At 45.6% G+C, this 20,113-nt stretch overlaps 1 protein-coding gene across 1 annotated transcript in view; it reads right to left on the bottom strand.

Moving 5' to 3' along the window:
• The window catches only part of LOC128902547 (pro-neuregulin-1, membrane-bound isoform-like), a 50,375-nt gene extending 30,720 nt beyond the window's left edge, over positions 1-19,655 (bottom strand). The window contains exon 1 of the mRNA XM_054185753.1: positions 19,422-19,655. Within this exon, the coding sequence (XP_054041728.1) occupies positions 19,422-19,635 (214 nt within the window). The 5' untranslated portion in view covers positions 19,636-19,655. The remainder of the gene's footprint in view (positions 1-19,421) is intronic.
• Positions 19,656-20,113: the final 458 nt, after the last annotated feature.

Below are 20,113 nucleotides of genomic sequence, written 5' to 3'. Positions count from 1 at the left end.
TATTTTTTTACCTCTGACTTTTCTCTCACAGATTATTTCACTACTGCTGCCATCATGAAGCAACGTGCATACCTCTGCTTAGGAATGTGCATTTATTCTCTCTCGTCATGAGCTGGGTGACGGTGGGAAGTCCATCCAGCAGACCAAGGACCCTCTCTTGCATCTCACAACGTTCCCCTGTGTTTGGGTGTCACAACCACCAAAACATTCCCCTACTAATTACAGTCTGGGATTCTACCTCCATACTGGGGAGATGGTATAACTGTGTGGAGACCCGGTAACACAGGGGCTGAAAAACCCTGTGACAAATAGACAAAGAAAAGATACACCAATGCCTCTTCCTGATGGACTGGAACCTGCTTTCAGCCATGTGTCCTAACATTTCAGTACTTCCTTCTGCAAAATTTGTCCTATATTAGTAAGTACTTAATAACGAAAGCTTTGCAAATGCAAGGCATGAAAGATTGATGGAGGAAGCCAAGAAATAACTGCAACAGTATGAGAAAAGGATGTTAAGAAGAATGAACATAAGGGATGATTTCACCGCATCTGCTGAAATTTAATATCCTGAGTCCCCCTTCTGGCTGCAAAGGGAATTTAATGTAGGAAGCAACCGAGCAGGACACCATTGTTGCTAAAAGAAATTGAGACAGTCAAGCCAGAAAAGTGCTCTGTAGATTATAAGGATACTGTTTGCCCAGTATTACCTCATTCTGAATCTCTGTCCATCTACTGAGAGATGCCATAAAACCCAAAATGGCTGAATAAAGTAATATTAATAAAGACCAACAGTATCATTATACTCAATGTCTACTGTATTTTTACTTTTCAACCACTGTTTATGCAAAGAATTTAAGGCACGCTTTGGCCTTTGGAAGTCGTTATTTCCAGGTGTGATCTTGGTTTTGCAGAGTATTTTTTCTCATGAGCTTCATGAATTTCCAGTAGTACACGAACAGACCAAGGACTAAACAAAACCAGTATCAGAACAGCATCTTCCCAGAGCCTCCAGAACAATCAAGCTATTTGTCATGGAGGGAGAGGAAGTGAGCACACACTGTATGTTCAGGGACGTGTGAAAGGGACCAAAGGCCATTCTCATAAATAGATCTGACATGAGTTGGGAGTGCATAGAGGAGGGTCAAAATCCAGCAAAACAACAACAAACCGATCATCTCTGCTGGCAGTGTGGCACCTCTATCTGCAACCTTCACAGACCTGCCCAGGGTTGACTGAATGTGCACCAAACGCAGTGTCTGATCATGGAAGTCCAAGTTCCCATGCCAAGAAAGGCAAAAAGCTCCAGGAACAGGTGCCCTTCTCCTTGCAGTCTCTTCATCCCAGTCCTTCTGAGAAAAAAATTATGAACTTTTTTGTTTCTCAGTATTTCTCAGTCCTCATGAGATGGAATTGTTTTGATAGTAGTGAGAGGTTTGACAGCTGTTGATCCCCACGGCTTGCTTCCTCAATCTTAAACATAATTTAAATAATCAGAGGAAGAACTGACCTAAACAGAAGGTTTTAATCATTTTTTTCCTTTCTGTACCCCATTCTTTCCCCAAAAGGAAAAAAAAAGAGAAAAATTTTCACTGGTTGATAATGATTATGACGCTTTTATTTGTTATTAAGCATAGCCATTATTCTCAATTTGGTAACTCAGTTTTCCAAGCTCTGAGGATATGCTGTCTCTGCCCTCCATTTATTTAGACAACTGTATTACTGGATATACACATAACCACACTATAAATTCTTAGATGTTTTTAATGCTGGAAAATAGTCCATTATCTGATGTATTTGTTATCTGACATTATTCTGCATAGAGATTAAAACACAGAAAAAGTGAATTTTGACAGGACCTGCATTAGCTGCTAGACACACAGGAGAGGAAAGAAGCAGAAATTTTATTAAAACATGTTTTGAAGTTGCAATCAACAGGCTCACTAAGAAGAAAGCACTAGAAGTGACTTTATGAGTCACATTTGAGTAAGGTCATCACATCCTTAAAAAAAGAGAGACATCTCAGTTTTAGACTTAGATTGGGAGAGAAAAATGCAGACTTTTGCTGTTTAAAATCTTATTCAGCAACTGCATTTTGAAAAAATTGGTCATCATGTTGAAATAGATGAAAAATATTTAAAAAACCCCAACTTTTCTCAATCAGCAAAGCAGACAAGCCTAGAATTCAAAAAAGATCTCAGACAACTGACATTTCTACACTTTGAGCTTTTCATATGGTGAAGCTGGTTCATGGGATGTGAATTTACAGAGCTTTAGTTATTTTACACTCAGTCACCTCAGGCATTAAATTTATACTGACTGGAGTGGCTTACTGCATTTAAAACTAGAGGATCGTTTTAGAAACCGCTAAAATGGTTGGTCCTTCACCCATGATAACAAGTCCAAGTGAATCAGAGAGGTACAGAAAGCCATTGTCAGTGAACACCGCGCAGGCAGTCTGCCTTGCAGAATGCTTGTACTGTATCCCTTCTTATGAGGCATGATGTGAAATATTGCAAAACTGGATGGCTAGGCAGAGAGCTGTCCATCGGGACTAGAATTCAAGAAAATCACTCTAAGGCAGGCACATGGGATGCAGGAGGACAATAAAGCTCAGGAAAAAAAGACTTCGCCCTTAATAGAAGCCACGGTAGACTTGTGATGGGGATAGCTGCACAGGGAACGTTTGGGATAGAAACAGAGAACAAGGAAGAAAAACGCTTCAGAAACTGTCAAAATCAGCATAGTTTGCTCCCCAATCGCCAAGATTCACTTACACACAGACCCAAAAGACATGGCAAATACTGTGTAATGTGACTGCTCAACTCTCCCACACACCCCTAGGGCAAAAGGATTCTTGGCAGAAGTAAAGCAAGCTGGTGCATCCAGGTTTTGGCCATTTTCCTTGCAAACTGTTGCTTGACCTTCGGCAATGTTTTCGCACAGCCTAGCTTAAAGCATTCCTCTTCCACTCCTGACACAAAGGGCCAGCCTCTGTACACCCCGTGGTGAGGGGTCCGGACAAGCCCCTTCGTACCCCAGGTGCTGATGCAACGGGTGAGTGTGGCACGGAGCAGACTGATGCACGGTGTACAGGGGACATGCATGAGGAGTTAATTACAATTCACTGAAGGCATGCATTCATCCTGCGTTAGGTAAATCCAATAAAACATCAAAGAGGACATATCCCTTCCGAACTCGGGTGGCTTTGGTTTAATTCACTCCCAAAGCAGGTTCAACTCTCATTTACATCAATTCATGGGATACCCATACCCATCAAAACAGTTCATCTCTGAGCAGTAACATCCGCTCCAGGGCTTCCCACAGTTGAACTAATTCACTTTAAATGTTAATATTTGAGTGCCTTGCCTAGGCCAGCTGTAGGACCGATCACCTAGAGGGTTTGGGCAAAGCAACCATTGGGCTGTAAATTCACAGTTTAGCTGTCTAATTTATTCTTGTAGATGTGCCTTTGTTTCGACATAAAAGCCTTACCAACTAAATCCCCCTCCCTCTTAAATGTTTATGCAAAGTTGCCGTGGTTCTGCTGTCATCCATGACATCCCACAAGGGTTCTGGCTCCCAGCTCTAAAACAATTAGTCTGGGGAAATTAAACAGTGCTTTCTGTGCACCTGTGGCTGGCTGTGCTCCCGTGCCTGACAGCAGCGCCTCTCCCACACCAAGGCACACAGGCGGCTAGCATGGCTCCCGGGGCCGTCGTGCCCGCCCTGCACCCTCCCAAAAAGCTGTCAGGGGGAAACGGTGCTGTTTCTCGTGAAGCTGAATGGAACCACTGGTTTGGCAAAGAAGCTGCTCATGAGGGTCTCTGCTTAGAAGATTTATATTTTAAACAGGCAACAGCTAATATCAAGGGGGAACAGATACATTACCAGCAAGTCATTTCCAAGCAGCTAATAACTGTTTCCCTACCCACCAGATCCTAGGATGCATTTTCAGGTTTAAACATAACGTATACATTGTAAATAGCGGAAACATCTGGGGTTTATTATAACACCACTTTGCTAGCCTTGGGCATTGTACAACTCCCACAGGCCACGGTTCACCCTTGACCTGCCAAACACGATTACTGTACTCAGGCAACTTCCCCTGCTCCACAGCTGCTCGCCCTCCCCTCCCCTCCGTCAATACTCATTACCGCTATCATTACGGCTACCATCCTAGAGCAGCCAGTCAAAAACTTGGGTTGCCATGGTCACTGCATGGAAACAGCGTGGCTGTGCAGGCGGGGAAAAGATGATGAGGATGGCCAGTGAAGTCATTTTGCCTGCTGACCTCGGGGGAAGTAGGGCTGCACGACGCCATCTGCTTCGGCAGCCTTTTGCCTCCCCCCCTGCAAAGACACCTTCTTTCTCTGTCCCCCTCATCCCAACCTCATTGTGGGTTTGTCACGCCTCAGTTTCCCCTCTTTCCCAGTTTCCAGTCTCCGACTGAGCCAAAAGTGACCCCGTCTCTCTCCGTGACTCCTCCTGCACCCTCATCTCCAGCCATGTCTTTCTTCCCAAGCTCTCTGCACCCGCCCTCCTCCTTTTCTTGCTCTCCACCAAGGACCTCAATTCCCAGTGCTTGATGTTCAGCCCCACAAATCCCAGTCCTATCCCCCCCACCTTTTCCACCATTTCTCCCCTCCTCTTGAACATGGTCCCTAGCTGACTTCTTCCTGCCTCTGTGTAACACCTCGTGTAATGCCACAACAGCACTGTGCTGTGCTGGGGCTGGGGGCTCTCTTCTTTCCCCTGGAGATTCAGCTGCGATTAGAGACTTATCCCAGGATAAGCAGCAAGGGGAAGAGGGGGCATTTTAGGGCTGTTGACACAAAACTCCAAACCTTTAAACAAATTCAAAGTGTGAATATAAGTGCTTCAGTTACTATGATGGGGACACACCTTCAGAAATAAAGTGATCTTAATTCTGGCTGATCTAGAGCTAGGTAAAAAATCAAGCAGTGATCCAGTATGGCTTAATGTATGCACTTTAAAAGCTTGTTTGGATAAGCCTTCCAAGGTGTCCCTGCATAAACAGGCCACCGACCACAGGCTCTTGCCTTCCAAGCATGCATAACCAGTGCCTACCTCCAGCTGAACCCCCCTGCTGATTGCCTGAACAAGTGGCTAGGAGACCAGTGCTCAACACCACTGTTCAGAAACATAGCAGAAAGAAAATACAGCCTGTGCTTCCAGCAGCTCTGACCACCTGAGAACCAGAAGCAGACCCAGCAGCCTCCCAGCCAAGTCACAGCCAGCTGCACCTCTGCTTACAGCTCACAGGAGTGTTACGCCTTTCCCACAAACCCTCTGTTACAGGAAGCCTCCCCAAGAGGTAACAACCATTCCAGCAGCAGTACATCCATTTGCAGAGTGCCATCAAAGCTGCTTTGCCACCCCTCCTTGGTTAAAGCCTATCGATCAATGCTATATCCACCCTGGCCCTGGAACACAGGGTTCAAGTGCTGATTACAGTACCGGGGCAGTACCCCTACTCTCTCCCTTCCCTGCAAAGTAAAGACAAATTTCTGAAAATAAACATCTGAAATGTATTGCCTTTTTAAAGTTTTATTACTTAGTAGCCTGTGTTAGAAAAAATGATATGTAGCATTGTCTTTTTTTTTTTTTTAATTTGTTAAATTCAATCTACTGATCAATTTAAACATCATCCTGGAATTATGCTATGGTAAAACAAATGCACATTTAAAGAATAAGTGGAATTGATTCTTTTCTGGAGTAAAAGGCCTTACTAAATGAGGTATTTAAATATAACCCCCAATCCCTCTCTGAAGAAGCACCTGGTAATTCACTTTTTGGATCAAATTGCAACTCCACAAAAACTTTATGACCTCATGTGGTCTTTCCACCCCCGCATTCCTCCCTAGAAACATTATATACAGCATGCTCCAGGCAAGAGGGTTTGTTAGAAATGTGGATGGTGCTGCTGGGGGAAGAGATGTAGCAGACACTGGGACAACAACAGAACACTAAGAGACAACAACATTAAGAAATGGGCAGCTGCATAAGGAAGGACTCCCTGAGATGCTGATACATTCATTCCTGGTCAAGTGCATATCCTCCACTCCTGCTTGAAAAATCCTCCACACCCAATATTTTCCTTTGTCAAACAGGCCCACATGCCCATCCTTCACTCCATCCTCAAGCATATTTCAGCAGCCATAAAAATTACCATCCTGTTCAGACTAAAAGCTGGTCTAGCTGAATATCCCATCTCCAGCCATGGCTGATGGTGGGTAACATGTAAAAGAGACAAGAAAAAAAGCAATCTTAAATCATTGTCTGTGATGCCCTTGGCCATGGTGAAGTCCTTCAGGTCAGTGAGCTACAGAAGAAGGTACCGCTGGGTCAGGTGAGATGCTTGGGAGCCTTCATGGTGTGAAGCTGATGCACAAGCTGCCTCTTGCTCCTCTGGTGGGGCTTGGACGTGGTGAGGAAACTTGGCTGGCTCCAAGGAGGGATCTGGCTCCAGTGAGGTGACATTTTCCACTGGTGCAGAGATGGCAACCCTCAGGCATTGTTACTGGACCCACACATACCCTGCTGACGGTCAGGAGAAGGATGTGCAAATACTGTGAGCGTAATGCTCGTATGTTTTTTATCTTATTTTTCCCTGTCTATAGAGCCAGCAGTCGCCATGGTTTTGTGAATGGAAACAGCCTGACAAACAACCTCCAGTTCTAAATACCCCAAGCTGTTGCTTTTCCCTCAACTTCAAAGTAATATATAGCTCTTATTTGTGCCTGGATTCTTTGTGATTGATCGGAAATAAACTGGATTTTGCCATGAAACTGATAGCAAGAAGCATCATGAAACGTGCCATGAAACAAGGCAATCCTGAGGACACTTGGTATTTCTTTAACTTGTCAAGGGGGTTGTTAACGAACTGCAGCTTTAAAAAAAATAATCAAAGGGAGCTCACTATTCTGGACATTTCAACACTTCCCTGCTGTGAGCCATGGTGGGGAGATTTCTGCTTTTCCACGAAGAGTTTGGTTCCCAACGCTATCAAAAGAATATGCATTTGTTCCTCTCTAAAACATTAATGTGGAATTGAAAGGGTTATTTGGGAAAATGCACTGCTTTCTCACAGTGGCTTTCAGTTCTATTCTCTAAGGACAGCAGTGTTTTCCAAATTTGTGCCATCCAGCTGTTGGCACATTTCACAGGACCACTCCCCAAGGGGGTCTCTCCAGGAGCTCCAGCATTTTTATGGAACCACGAATTAAAAATGGCTTAGAAAAGAAGCCTTTTCTTTTCTTGACACTTCCCAGTGGAGAAATTCTCTGATGTAATATAAGTCTAGGAGGTCTTGAACACTTAAAAGTTAACTCCTCTCTTGCTGCAGTTGTGATGGACCAGAACATATGTGTGCACAAATCTGCATGTATGTTTGCACTAATACTGCTCTTGGATGACTCTAGGAAAAAAGAGTTTGCCTTCTCTTTCCAAAAGCTAATTAGATGAAAGTAGAATGAGAAGCAGCTATCACTTTCCCGACGTAAAGAGGATAAGATGAGAAAGATGCCGAAACACCTGCAAATGTACCAGCACCTGATTTCACAGGTCAGCTGAGTTAACCATTAACCTCGGCAGCAAACATTAGATATTTAATTTAATTATCTTTCTCTCCTTGCCATCTCTAGGCCAGCAGACATGACACAGTGCATAATTTCAAATATTCTTCCAAATATTATTTTTGCAGGACAGAAGTCCATTTGTTATTCTCGGTCTAAATAGTTTGCTGTGTCATTAATTGCATTTTCACTTGGCTCTTTTAGGACTTGCCGAAGGACATCCAAGATCACCTGCTCACGGTTTAAACTACATGAGTACCCATGTAGGCTAAGACAAGAGCAAACCTAACCATAGGCATGATATCTTCGCCTTGCACACAGTCCCAGCTAGTTCCATTTACCGGAGTGCTTAGGCAAGTGCTCAAGTCTGCAAATAGTCCCGGTGATGTTCAAGGAGTTTCATGCATTCCTGACAGGTCAGCTTGCTTGTAAGTAAGCTGGAAGATGCGGTTCCTTTCAGGGCCGAACTCTGCACAGAACAGGGAGATACGTAGACTTGGTGACCCCAGAATTGCCTCTAATGGGTAGGAGGGACTGGATCCACTGTTCTGTCTATGAGCTAAAGTCCCCTCTCAACTACACAAGTGATTTTGCTACAGCTGACATACAGTCTTTGTCTTCCTCATGGCTTTTTTCCCCAAGTCTGTGATGAAAGCTCTTCTTCCTATGGGGATCTGTCTCAACATCACCAACAGCAACCTTTATTCTTCCCTGTCCTGTGTGTGCGGGTTCCTGGGACACATTTAGGGAAAACTGCCTACATGGAAACAAGTTTGTTCTTTGCCACTTATGCACACAGTATAAGGGCCCTCCAAAGTAGACTTGGTTTTTTACAGTTCAGAAATAGATGGAAACACTGACAGTGGACTGCCTCAATATTCTTATGATGCCACCGGACAGCACCAGGACACCAGGACACACACCTCCTGGCACTGTGAGAAGGAAAGCAGCACTTCAAACTAAGTATGGGTATAAATCAGAGCAATTTCTGGGCTACTTCATGGTGGAGACAGCAGAGCATGAGCAGCTTCCCTGCTAAAGTACTGAGTAGTCTTTGGTGCTGGAGGGAGTCTGGTGAAAATTTATGGTTTGGCATCCCCATGTCTAAGCATCTTCGAAAAGTATGCAGGGGCCATACACTGTGTGGCAGAAGACAAGACTCCCAAACACTTTTTGTTTATGAAAGCATTTGAAAAGCTTGAAAAATTAAGTTTATTTCACATGTCCTCCTGCCATTTCATCTCATTGACATGCCATTTCCCTCTTGCCAGTGCCATGGGAGTGCCTTCTGGCAAGCTTACTGTGGCAGCCAGCACTCAGCACAACTCATCACAGGAGCAGAGTCTGACCTTTTGAGAAATAAAAGGGAAACAGACACCAAAGACTCAAACTACAGACCCTGGAGAGAAAAAGAGCTACCTAGACCATCAAAGCTTAGTTCAGTTTTGATGGCACTTATATACAAAGTCAACTTAAGGGAAAGCCACGGAAGCCTAGAGTGAACCATGAGAAGCATTTAAAAACCCGCCCTGGGACAGCCATCCTCAGCGGCCTTGGAATCTCTCTTCAGCACCTCCCCTCAAGAGGAAGCAATGTGACTGGCAGCAGCTGTGCAATTATTTCCCTGCCTTTAAAATAAAATGCCTAGATGAAGCTACTGGTCTCTCAACAGTTCTTAGAAATTATCTTCCCTCCCTCGCTTTTTCTTGTGGACAGCATCCCCTCAGTTTCACTTTCGTTGACAATTAGTTTCTTTTCCCTGTAGATCATTTTGTCATCCACCACTCGCACTTAGCCTTTTGCATATTTGCAGCACCTTCTCACATGCCATGCAAAAGATGCCTAGGAAAAAATCACATTTAAATCAAAATATATCAACAGAAAAAAAGATGAGGCCAAAACTCCTGGAATCTACAATGTTAAGCCTGGCAATAACTTGCTCAGAAGGTTGGGCTAGAAGCCTGGCACACAGCAAAAACCTCACCCCGTAATTTCTGCATTCATCCCATAGCTTTTGGTTGAACTATAGCATATCTTTGAAAAAGGATACCAACCCTCACCTCAGATGCTGTGAGTGACAGAAATCCTCCACACGCTTAGGCAAGTCCTTCCTCTGCGTAATTGCCTTCACTTAAAATCAGTGCCTTTTAACTAACCCCCCCAGTGCACTGACAGCTCCGTTCATCCTCTAGAGCTCCCATGGAAAATACACTATTTACAGCGTGCTTTATACTTCTGCATTTCCAGTCCCCCTTTCCAAGAACAGGTCCAACTAGCATCTTTCATGTTTTCAGGTTCGCTCTTCAAAAGCCTGGCTAACTTCTCCAAAAGTAACTTCTCTTGAGATAATCAGGACACTGCTGTAAAGCTGGTATCGTTTACTGCAGAAATACAGAAGAGGGCAGAAACAAGAGGGAGGCACTGGCTACCAGTTACTGGCCAGCTTTTACAGGTCATATTGTTTGCACTGGAGGAAGAAAGCTCTGCCTGGGAAGTTTCTCCTCTGTTCTTGCAATGGGACATGCTGCCCTTGGAATCAGGCTGCTAGAAGATTTTTCTAATACCACCTTGTGTCTGAGAGTCCATTAAATCCTTCAAGTGACACTCCCTAAACATGCAGGTCTGGCACAGTGGCACAACTGACATCTTCTTTGATGCACTTCATCCCCATATCCTCCCTGTGGAAACAGCTCCTGCCACAGAGCTGGCTGCACAGGACCAGTGGGCAATGTGCACGCTGCCTAAAAAGACATCCCATCTTTCTGCTCTCTCTGCAACAGACATATGAACAATGCACCGTGCCCTCCAGCAAACCCGTTTTCACAGAGGGAAAGGAATCTTTTTGCACACCAAAAAAAAGGGCAAGAGACAGGCTTGTGTTACCTATATGTTATTCTTATCTCTAGGATGGACATATATCAGGAAACAGGGTAGTTTGAAGAAAGAGGTTAGACTGTGAGTCAGGAGATTTAGTTTCTGTGCTGGGATCAGACTCTGATCTGGTATGACCTTGGACATGCATAGACTGTAGACTCCTAGGCAATAGGAGCTTGCTCTCAGGCTCAGCTTGTTCCACAGAGGGGAATTTGAAGGATACAGGTTTCAGGTAGACCTCAAAGGACCATGACGATACAAACAATGCCGGTTTATTTGGTTCAATTCAAGGCTACATGCAAAAAATGTATTCAGAGAATAACAGACTCTCCTTCATTTACTGGCATTGAGTCCAAATATAAGGCAATAACTCAGAGCAGTTTTCAGTGCTGTTTCACATAAAGGTGCAATATAACGTTGACAGAACAGCCCCTTTTTTCTCCTTTCTAAGTCCAGTGGACTTCCCTGAAGGAAAACTGAAGAGTCTGTCATTGTAGAAGCCAACAATCCTGCTACAACATCACATACACATACACACAAGTCTTCCAATATTGGACTTAAAATTTAACTCTTTTGGCAGTAGCGGCAGTAGGAACAACCTCTATCAATCACCTCTGCAACTGGATGTTACCAGGGACTCTGTTTAGTCATCTCAAGTACGCATTCATGCTTCTGTAACTGTCTTCAAACGGATTAACCATTAGCCGTAGGACATGGCATGTGGTTGACTCAGGGGTGAAATGAAAGCTGTTAATGCCGGAGAAAGGCATTGAGCAAGGCTCAGCCTGAGTCCAAGTCTGAATGCCAAGCCCAAACTGCCTGACCTGGATTCCCCTTGCTTACAGAGGTGGAAGGACCATCAGCTCATAAAACCTGAGAACGAGATGCACAGAGGGAATGAGGAAAGTCTCCCAAGCAAACTGTCACAAATGAATTAACATCTTTCTCTTCCTCCCTGACCTGTGAAGCCTGCGGACTCCATGTCAGAGCCAGGAGGAGTCAAATAGCCCACAGTGAACACACTACCTAACATGGTCAATTTCTCCCCAAATCTAATGATCCCACAGAAAATTATGCAACCAGAAATGTAAAAACAGACACAAGCAGTATTTTATGCACAAATAAAACACTAGCAGTTACTCCAGACAGGAGGTTATGTTAAAGATCCCTATCTGTCCCTTATGAAATACTTTGCTTTATTTTCCTTTTATTGTTTTGTCTCAATTAACAGAAATAGAGCAGATGGGAAGGACAGGAGGAAAGACAGATGGATGGAAAGGAGGAAGAGAAACAAAGAAAAGGAGGGAGGAAGGAAGGGAGAGAAAGAGGCAAGGATGCAGAAAAGAAGGGAGGGATGAAGAAAAGGATGGTGGTAGCAAAGGACAGAGAGGGAGGCATAAAATGACAGCAGGACAGATGGGTGGAAAGGAGGAAGGGGGGAAAGAAAAAAGGGAGAGAGGGAGTGTGGGAGGAAAGGAAGAAAGGAAAGAATGAAGAGAGTGGAGAAAAGCATGCTCGTGAACATCCTGTGACCTCACACTGGACGATTTCATACTCGTATCACATGAGATCAGCGCAGTGTTTGCCAGGACCTAAGTCTCTCTCACAGCTTCCCTACCAGTTTACCTGCACATCTACTGACCTTCAGCACAGCTTAACAGCCCCCCACCCTCCCTTCACTTTCAGGAGACTGCTTTCCAAGTTGCCATCCCCCGCATCACCCTCTGATGGTGGTGACACAGCCGCAGAGCCAAAGGACTGGAAAACACCCTCAAAAGCCTTTCACGCGGCTCAGCCCAAAGCCCCGCAGCTCCGGGGAAACGGGCAGCTGCCACCTCCACCGCCCCCGCGCAGGGCCCGCGGAGGGAAAGGTGCGGGGACCGGAGCTCCCGGTACCGGCGGCGGCGGCGGCAGCAGCGCGCTCCCGCCGCACCCTCTCGCGGCCGCCGCCGGCAGCGGCAGCGGCACCTCTCCTCAAGTCCCTCTTCCTTTCCTCAGGTCACCAACGGGTATTTTTTCCTTTCATTATTATTTTCTTAATTTTTTTTTTAAGCAGCACACTTCCACAAGACGGCTCCGTGAGCGTCACATGCAAGCGCCGCCGTCCTGACACCGTTCCCCCTCTTCTGCGCAATGCCTGTCCACCAACACCGTAACTCTTCAAATGCAAGCCTTTCACTGTAAATTTTCTGGGGCTGGAACAAGACCTCCCCCTAGCCCCCCCGCCGACCCCAGGACTCCATGTATTTTAAGGAGCAACTGAGGGTTAACTGAAATACCTCAATCACATTCAAGCAGTTCTTTGTACAGCTAGAATGACTCACACAACATATTGACACTTGGTTTGTTTTCTTGTATCATAACGGAACATGATAAACTATCAGTACTGTTAAAGGCACATTCACTCTTGTTACTTTTGGAATGTTAACAAAACACTGATTTGGTAAGAATTCATAGCATTTCCAGAGCTTCTGACACCCTGCGACACAATTGTTCTTCACTGTTTTGCTCTTGGTTATAAGTACCTGCCCCAAAGGACTATCAGATGCTTACAGAGAGATTAAAAGGGGGAGGTGGGGGAAGGAAGGTGCTTGGAAGAAAGTTTTCCACAGTTCAGCACTTAGCTCGCCTCACTTTCAGAATAACAAATTACCACTTAAATGCCTAAAGCAGAATCTGTTGTCAAAGATGCCTGGTAGCTCCTCTGATTTTTGCGGCTAGACATACATGAACCGAGCACCCCAAAAGTTTTCTTGAAAACCCAGTGACTTTGATTCAGCAGATGAGATGCAAAGTGAGCTGCCCCAAATAATGAGTGCTGAACTCTTCTGAAAAATAGCTGCATAGGATCCTTCCCCCTCTCCCCCCTTTTTTTTTTTACTTGTAAGAGCTGTTTCAAACTGTTTCGCTCAACTTTTTTTTTTCAGGGTTTTTTTTTTCAGTTAGTGCCTTTCCAGAAATCCAAGAAGAGAAGCCCACAATTGCAAATAGACAAACTCAGATTTGAGTGTCGGCTCACAAGCTTTGCCAGGGATTAATGTTTTAAAATCCTTGCATAGCTTAGCAGATCTTGGCATTTCTATACCCAAGATAAAAATTTTGTTCAGCCTTGCCCAGCTATCAATATTTGCACAAAGTTCAGAACAGTTTCTCAATTTATTTCACAGGGGGAATGTCTTTCTATACACATGTAGCATTTACTGGACAACTGTATTGGTATGTCCTCGCAATTTTATTTGCATTCCCATGGCTACAGTCAAGTAGTACTTGTAGTGGTAAGTCAAAAAAGGTTGAATGGTGACTAATCTCATTTATTCACAAAACATGAACACACTCGCATGCTTTTTAAAGGATTCATTCTCAAAATTGCTCTGAAGATTGTGTGGAATGTTTGGAGCATTCAGGCATTGCACACAGGTGGAGAGGCTTTCCTCCCAGAAAAATGACCAGGCATACCAGCAGCACTTAAATATTTTGGCCTGGAAACACCAGAAGAAGGTGTCACTCCTTCTAAGCAATGGTTTCCCTCTAGAATTGGACAAGTTTTACCAGAAATCACAGCTCTCATTCCATCTCCAAGGCTCTTGTCTTCAATTCATGCTAAAATACAGCCTGGCCTTCTGACCTCTCTTAATGAATATTGAGTATCAATTTAAACTTAGCAAGCCTCAGACTGAGCTTTAATCCTCCCAACCAAGCCCTGACCTGCACCTTGGTCTTTAATAGGATCAAAACCATTTCTTCCTCTGCCAACCAACCCTGCTACCAGGATGCAGTCAAAGACGATGCTCAGTCACACTCATCTCATCTGAACTTCGTGCTGTTTATTTTGTAATGTAGTCTCAAAGCTCTGGCATTTTATTTAAGTCTAAATTCAATTTCTCACCAGGAGGGACTTATTTTCTATGTCAGCAGCTGCAACGTCCCTTCTCTAGGCTCTGCAAGTACACATGTGTTCAGAACAATGCTGCTGAGGTCACCTCACTGAAATGACGATTGGGACCCATCTTTGCTGCTCTTCCCTCATCTCCACCAACTTTGTCTTTCTGCACCAGATTCTTGCAGAGCCTTGCTCTTCCTACTGCTGCTACTGAACTAGAGAGTCGCTGACATAACCCATAGACACATAGTTCACTGCTCTGACAGCTCTGTCAGGCTTCGCACACATCAAGGTGTTTTTCTCAGAAATACTTCGTGTCTTCTCACGCTTTGTCCTTTTGGCCCCAGCAGCCTCTCCCTCATCTTCTCTGCTAAGCAGAAACTACCTGAAAACTCACATTCCCTGAGATGTCTGGGAACACTTGACAAAGGCACTGGGCAGACAATGTGCTGTTGCACCACCTTATTTACCAAAACACCGCTCTTCCACACAGGGATTTTTCCTGGGCTGATTCCTTTCTCTCACTTCACTAGCACCATCTTATGTGGTCCAACAATAAGGCTGGGATGACACAGTGAGCCCAGTCCCGGCCTCCCTGCTCCTGCTATAACAGCACCCTAAATCAGGAGCAGTGCCGCTGTGAGGGGAAGGTCTGGAGACCCTGCGTCACATCCTCAGCTTTCCTGCATTAGGTTTCTCTGCTTGGACTGGATGTATTTTCAGTGTGATGGTGATACCCTAGGAAGCCCTGATGGCAGATTTGTTGAGCCTGTCTGCATACTCAGTTGGCATAGCAGTTCAGTGAAATCACTTGGAGAAAAGCTGTAAGCTTCCGTCGATTTGTAATATTCTCTCCTCAGTTTTCCACCCCCTGTACTTATCATGGCCCATAGTGCCCTGTTGAAGGAAAATACAACTGCTCTGGACTTGATGCAAACCAGACAGAATCAGTTTGTTCAAGACCACTTGAAGTGAGGGGGGGAAATGTTCTTCTACATAACTTTAGTGACAAAGAGACCATAGCAACATGAAACTCCCCAAACTTTTGTAACAGAGCCCTGATTTCACCTGGGCAATGGCAAACATGAAGATGTTTTTTTCTGTGTTAACACTGTGCCGCTGAGAAGAGAAGGCCAAACCCACACAGGTTTTTTTTTTCCAATAAGGCTTTAACTTTATTCTCCAACAGCAATTCTCGAGTTCCCAGATAAGTTATGACAGAGTAAAATAAAGAAACATTTTCACATACATTTTTTTTCCAAATAATAAAGCTGATTCTCAACCTGGTGACAAGTTACCAATAAGACAATGCTTCCAGATCCAAGATTGAAGGGATACGTGGTATACTTTGACAGCCAAAAGCAAACTAAGCTGAGAGAAGCTATGATCAGACAAAACAGGACTAAACAAAAAAATCAAGATCTGCTAAGGACTTCTGTGCAAATGCACAGATATTAAAACTGATGGCTGGCTACAAGCTGTTGTTTTTCATACAGAAGAAAGACCATGAGCAGATGCAGACTACTGGCAGAAGAGAACATAGCAGAGAAGATGACAACAATTTAAGAAAGCAGGTAACTAGAAAGCAAAACTCTTTCATGACCTCTCAGACTGCACATCCTAAACACACTAAGTGATCATGAGGTACAACTGATAAACTGTATTAGTGAAAAGGAGAAATCATGGTCTCACCTAAGTCAGAAGGCCTTCGTGTCATCCCTAGTAAGTACTGTTAATCAACACGTGTAGCCCAGTCATTAATTCAAGCTCTAATATATTTGAACAGACAGAATAAAAGCCCATTGCATGAAATTTAAAACTGCTCTCTTGCTACTTTTGATATTGACCAATCTTCCTGCTCTTTCTCTTCTAAAGTATCAGTTCTTGTTCTACGTGCCCCCCAGAACAGAAAATATCCTTAAGTAACAGATTAGGTAGAATTTATAAATGTAAAATTGCCAGCATGACATTATTTGATTGTGAGTCAAGCGTACAGTAATGTCTCAGTGATGTCTTATGCTGTATTTCATTCTCCTATCAGACACCATAGCTGCAAACACTACACGGATTTAGCTACACATGTGAATTACTCTGCCACGTACAATCATCTTGGAAGGAGTGGGATTTTAATTACATAAGATAGAAGAATGCTTAGTTCTTGCCCACACAGGAAACTTTTGACTAGTATGTCAGGTATGGATGAAGGCGGTACCCTTTCATACCGACAAAAACATACTGGCACTTTGGGGAACTGACGTAAGCATTTGCCAGAAAAATGAACTTTTTCTCGTTCAAACACTGACATATTTTGGCTTAGCAGGGACATGAGCACTGTGGATTTTTGGCAAAGCCTTAGGAGCTTGGCATGATCTGAACCCTGCCTTGGTGAATCTCAATCTACACTGGCCACCTTTCAGATTTTCAGATAAAACTGTCCCCATGCAGACGCGATGAGACCACAGCACCCGTACTGGGAATTAAATACACACGGATACCTAAACTTTAGCTGATATATACCTGTGTGGATCCTCCAGAACGTTATTCTGGCACCCCCCACCAGAGAAAGAAGACCATCTTCTCAAAAATCTCAGCCTAGTTCAGAGATGACTTGGTTGGACTACTCAAAAAATACCCTGTCTGGTTCACAGCTCCTTTGCCTGCTCCCTCAGCATTAGCACAAGTGCCCAACCCAAGGCATGTGGAGTCTTCTGCACCCTGTGCAGAGCTGGCCCCAGCTTCCTGAGACTGTCCCAGCTCCTTCAGTGTGGCTACCCTGCTCCACTGGAGACAGAAAACTGTCCACAAAGCAGGAAAAAGAAAGCTCTGCTACAAGAATGGGATGGGACACTATGGGACTCTGAGGCGCACAGTCAGAAAATGTGTGTCTCCTTTACACTTCGTCGACAGAGCTTTCCTGTAAAAAATCCTCCAACATGTCACTGTCCTCCTGTTTTCTATGTCAACCACAAAAAACAAACAAAAAAACCCCAAACACTTCAAACAGCCCAGCTATCATGGATAAGATTGCCAGAAGTTCCAAGAGGCAGTTAGTTTTAGCAGGAGATGCTCACAATTCATAGAATCATAGAATTGCCTAGGTTGAAGGGACCTTTCAGATCATCTAGTCCAACCACCAACCTAACTCTGACAAAAGCTATCACTAAACTGTATCTCTAAGCACTATGTCTACCTGTCTTCTAAATACCTCCAGGGATGGTGCCTCAACCACTTTCCTAGGCAGCCTGTTCCAATGCTTAATAACCCTTTCAGTGTAAAAAATTTTCTGAATATCCATCCTAAACCTCCCCTGGTGCAACTTGATGCTGTTTCCTCTTGTTCTATCGCCTGTTACTCGGGAGAAGAGACCAACTCCCACCTGGCTACAACCTCCTTTCAGGTCCTTGTATAGAGCAATAAAGTCTCCCCTCAGCCTCCTTTTCTCCAGGCTAAACAAACCCAGTTCCCTCAACCATTCCTCGTAAGACTTATTCTCCAGACCCCTTACCAGCTTTGTTGCCCTTCCCTGGACCCGCTCCAGCACCTCAATGTCTTTTTTGTGATGAAAGGAATTCTTGCCTACTGTAATGGCAAGCAGAGTTACAAAAACCCAGTGAGAGAGGGAGAAAGAACGTCAAAAGGAGAGTTTGTCTCTAGCTTGGCGTAACAAGCAAAACCTCCCCTGCTGTACCTGAAACTCATTTACACCCACTGCCGAGCAGAAGCTGGCTGAGCTGTGTCTCCAAGAGACATACAAAAGAACAGGATGCATTGGGCAGTGCTAGTTTCTAAAGATTATTAGCCCAAAGGGATACCTGTTGCTGCTGAATCACACACACCCTCCCTGAGGGCTGATGATTAAAGTCTAGAGCAGCATCATGTTGGCCATGATGCTCTAAGCAAAATTCACTGTGATATATCTAGAAAGTTTTACCTTTTGGGGCTTGAAAGAAAGAGAGAGAGAAAGAGAGAGAGAAAGAGAGAGAGAAAGAGAGAAAGAGAGAAAGAGAGAAAGAAAGAAAGAAAGAAAGAAAGAAAGAAAGAAAGAAAGAAAGAAAGAAAGAAAGAAAGAAAGAAAGAAAGAAAGAAACAAAGAAAGAAAGAAAGAAAGGAAAGAAAGAAAGAAAGAAAGGAAAGGAAGAAAGAAAGAAAGGAAAGCCCAAATCAGGCAACTGACTGCTTTTCATAGGCTTCTTTTAAAACAATTTCCCACAAACAACAAAGAATTCAAAGACATAGATAAAAATCCAATAACTCCAGTTACACATTGCTGTTGCAAAAAGCTAAGTGCATCTGTATGTAGCACCAGGCTTTCTGATAAACTAGGTGGCATAACACGAGCTCTCTAGGAAAAGCATCGTGCGCTCCTGTGTGTTTGTACGGCACTAGAAGTCTTGATCTTGATTGGGGCGCATGGCTGATAGAAATAAATAACTGTGTCGAGTGAAGCAGCATGCACAGCTGTGACCCTACCTTTGGACCCTACCTCTGTGGACACCTACAAAGGACAAGGGTATCACTGGCAGGAATTCTTACGCTTAATAATGGGGAAGCATGTGAGAAATAACACGTGCTGCTAAGCCAGCGAAAGGTCCTCTCTGATCATCCCTGAGTAAATAGCTGCAAGTTTAGACAAAATACCCCACACGAAAGTTTGCCATCTGTTCAGCTCGGCTAAGTGATTTCTGGTAAAAGGAAAGGATAGAAAAACGTGTTTTGTAACAGGAGAGAGAGCCCCACGCCCTCCAAAAACATTAAGGGGAAAAAAGAAAAAAAAAAAAGAAATGAAAAAAGCAACAGCTGGCCGAGAGCCGCTCAGGGTTTCGGGGCTGGTGGGAGGGAGCGCGGCAGACCGGCCCGCGGCGGTACCGCGAAGGGGCTCCCGGCAGCGCCACCGCCTCTGCCGCTCCGCGGGGCCGGGCAGCTCGGCGAGCAGCCGCCGCCGCCGCGGGGCGCGCAACCCCGCCGGGCCGGGGCGGCCGCCGGGGATGCGCCCGCTGCCTGCGGCACCGCGAGTGCGGGAAGAGCGCGGTGCGTCCGCGCAGGGCGGCCTCCGCACCTGCCGACGGGCTTACCTGTGGCGGACCCGGGCGCCTCGCCCTCCTCCGGCGGAGCGGGCTTCTTGCCGGGCCCTTTGCCTTTCCTCCCCTTCCTGCCGTTGCCGTCTTTTTTCTTCTCGGCCATCCCGGCTCCGGCCGGCACCGCGCTCCCCGCCGCTGCCGCGGCCATCCCCGCGGCCGCCCCCTCCGCCGCCGCTGTCGGCTCCCGCAGCGCCCGCGGCTCCAGCATCGCTCTTGCCCGCCTCTGCCGCCTGGGACTTGGAGCAGCGAGTTGCTTGGAAGTTTTGGGAAACTCCTCTCCGGGCCTTTTTTTTTTTTCCCTTCACCCCCCTCCCTCCTCCTCCTCCACCCCCTTTTTTTTTTCCTTTTTTTTTTTCTTTTCCCTTTCTTTCCTAATAATAATAATAATAAACTCCAGCCCACATCCACACCCCCTCGGCACACGCCTCACTAATGCCCGCCCCAGGCACCGCACGCTTGCTCTTGGGAGGAGCCTGCACGGCCCCAGGGTGTGGGGCGGCCCCGGCCGCGGCCCCGGCCCCGGCCCCGGCCCCAGCCCCGCGGAGGGCGCAGGCACCGCGTCCCCGGCGGGGCGGGGCAGGGCAGGGCAGGACGGGGCGGGTGTTGCAGCCTGGTGCCGCCCAGACGATCGGCAAAGCCCGCGGTGGGTCGTTGCGAAGGCGGGTGGCTCCGGGGCTGGACGAGCT

The sequence above is a fragment of the Rissa tridactyla genome, chromosome Z, assembly GCF_028500815.1.
Source record: "Rissa tridactyla isolate bRisTri1 chromosome Z, bRisTri1.patW.cur.20221130, whole genome shotgun sequence".
Classification (NCBI taxonomy): domain Eukaryota; kingdom Metazoa; phylum Chordata; class Aves; order Charadriiformes; family Laridae; genus Rissa; species Rissa tridactyla.
Note: the sequence above shows the minus strand (reverse complement) of the source record. Positions and strands in the feature narration are given on the sequence as shown.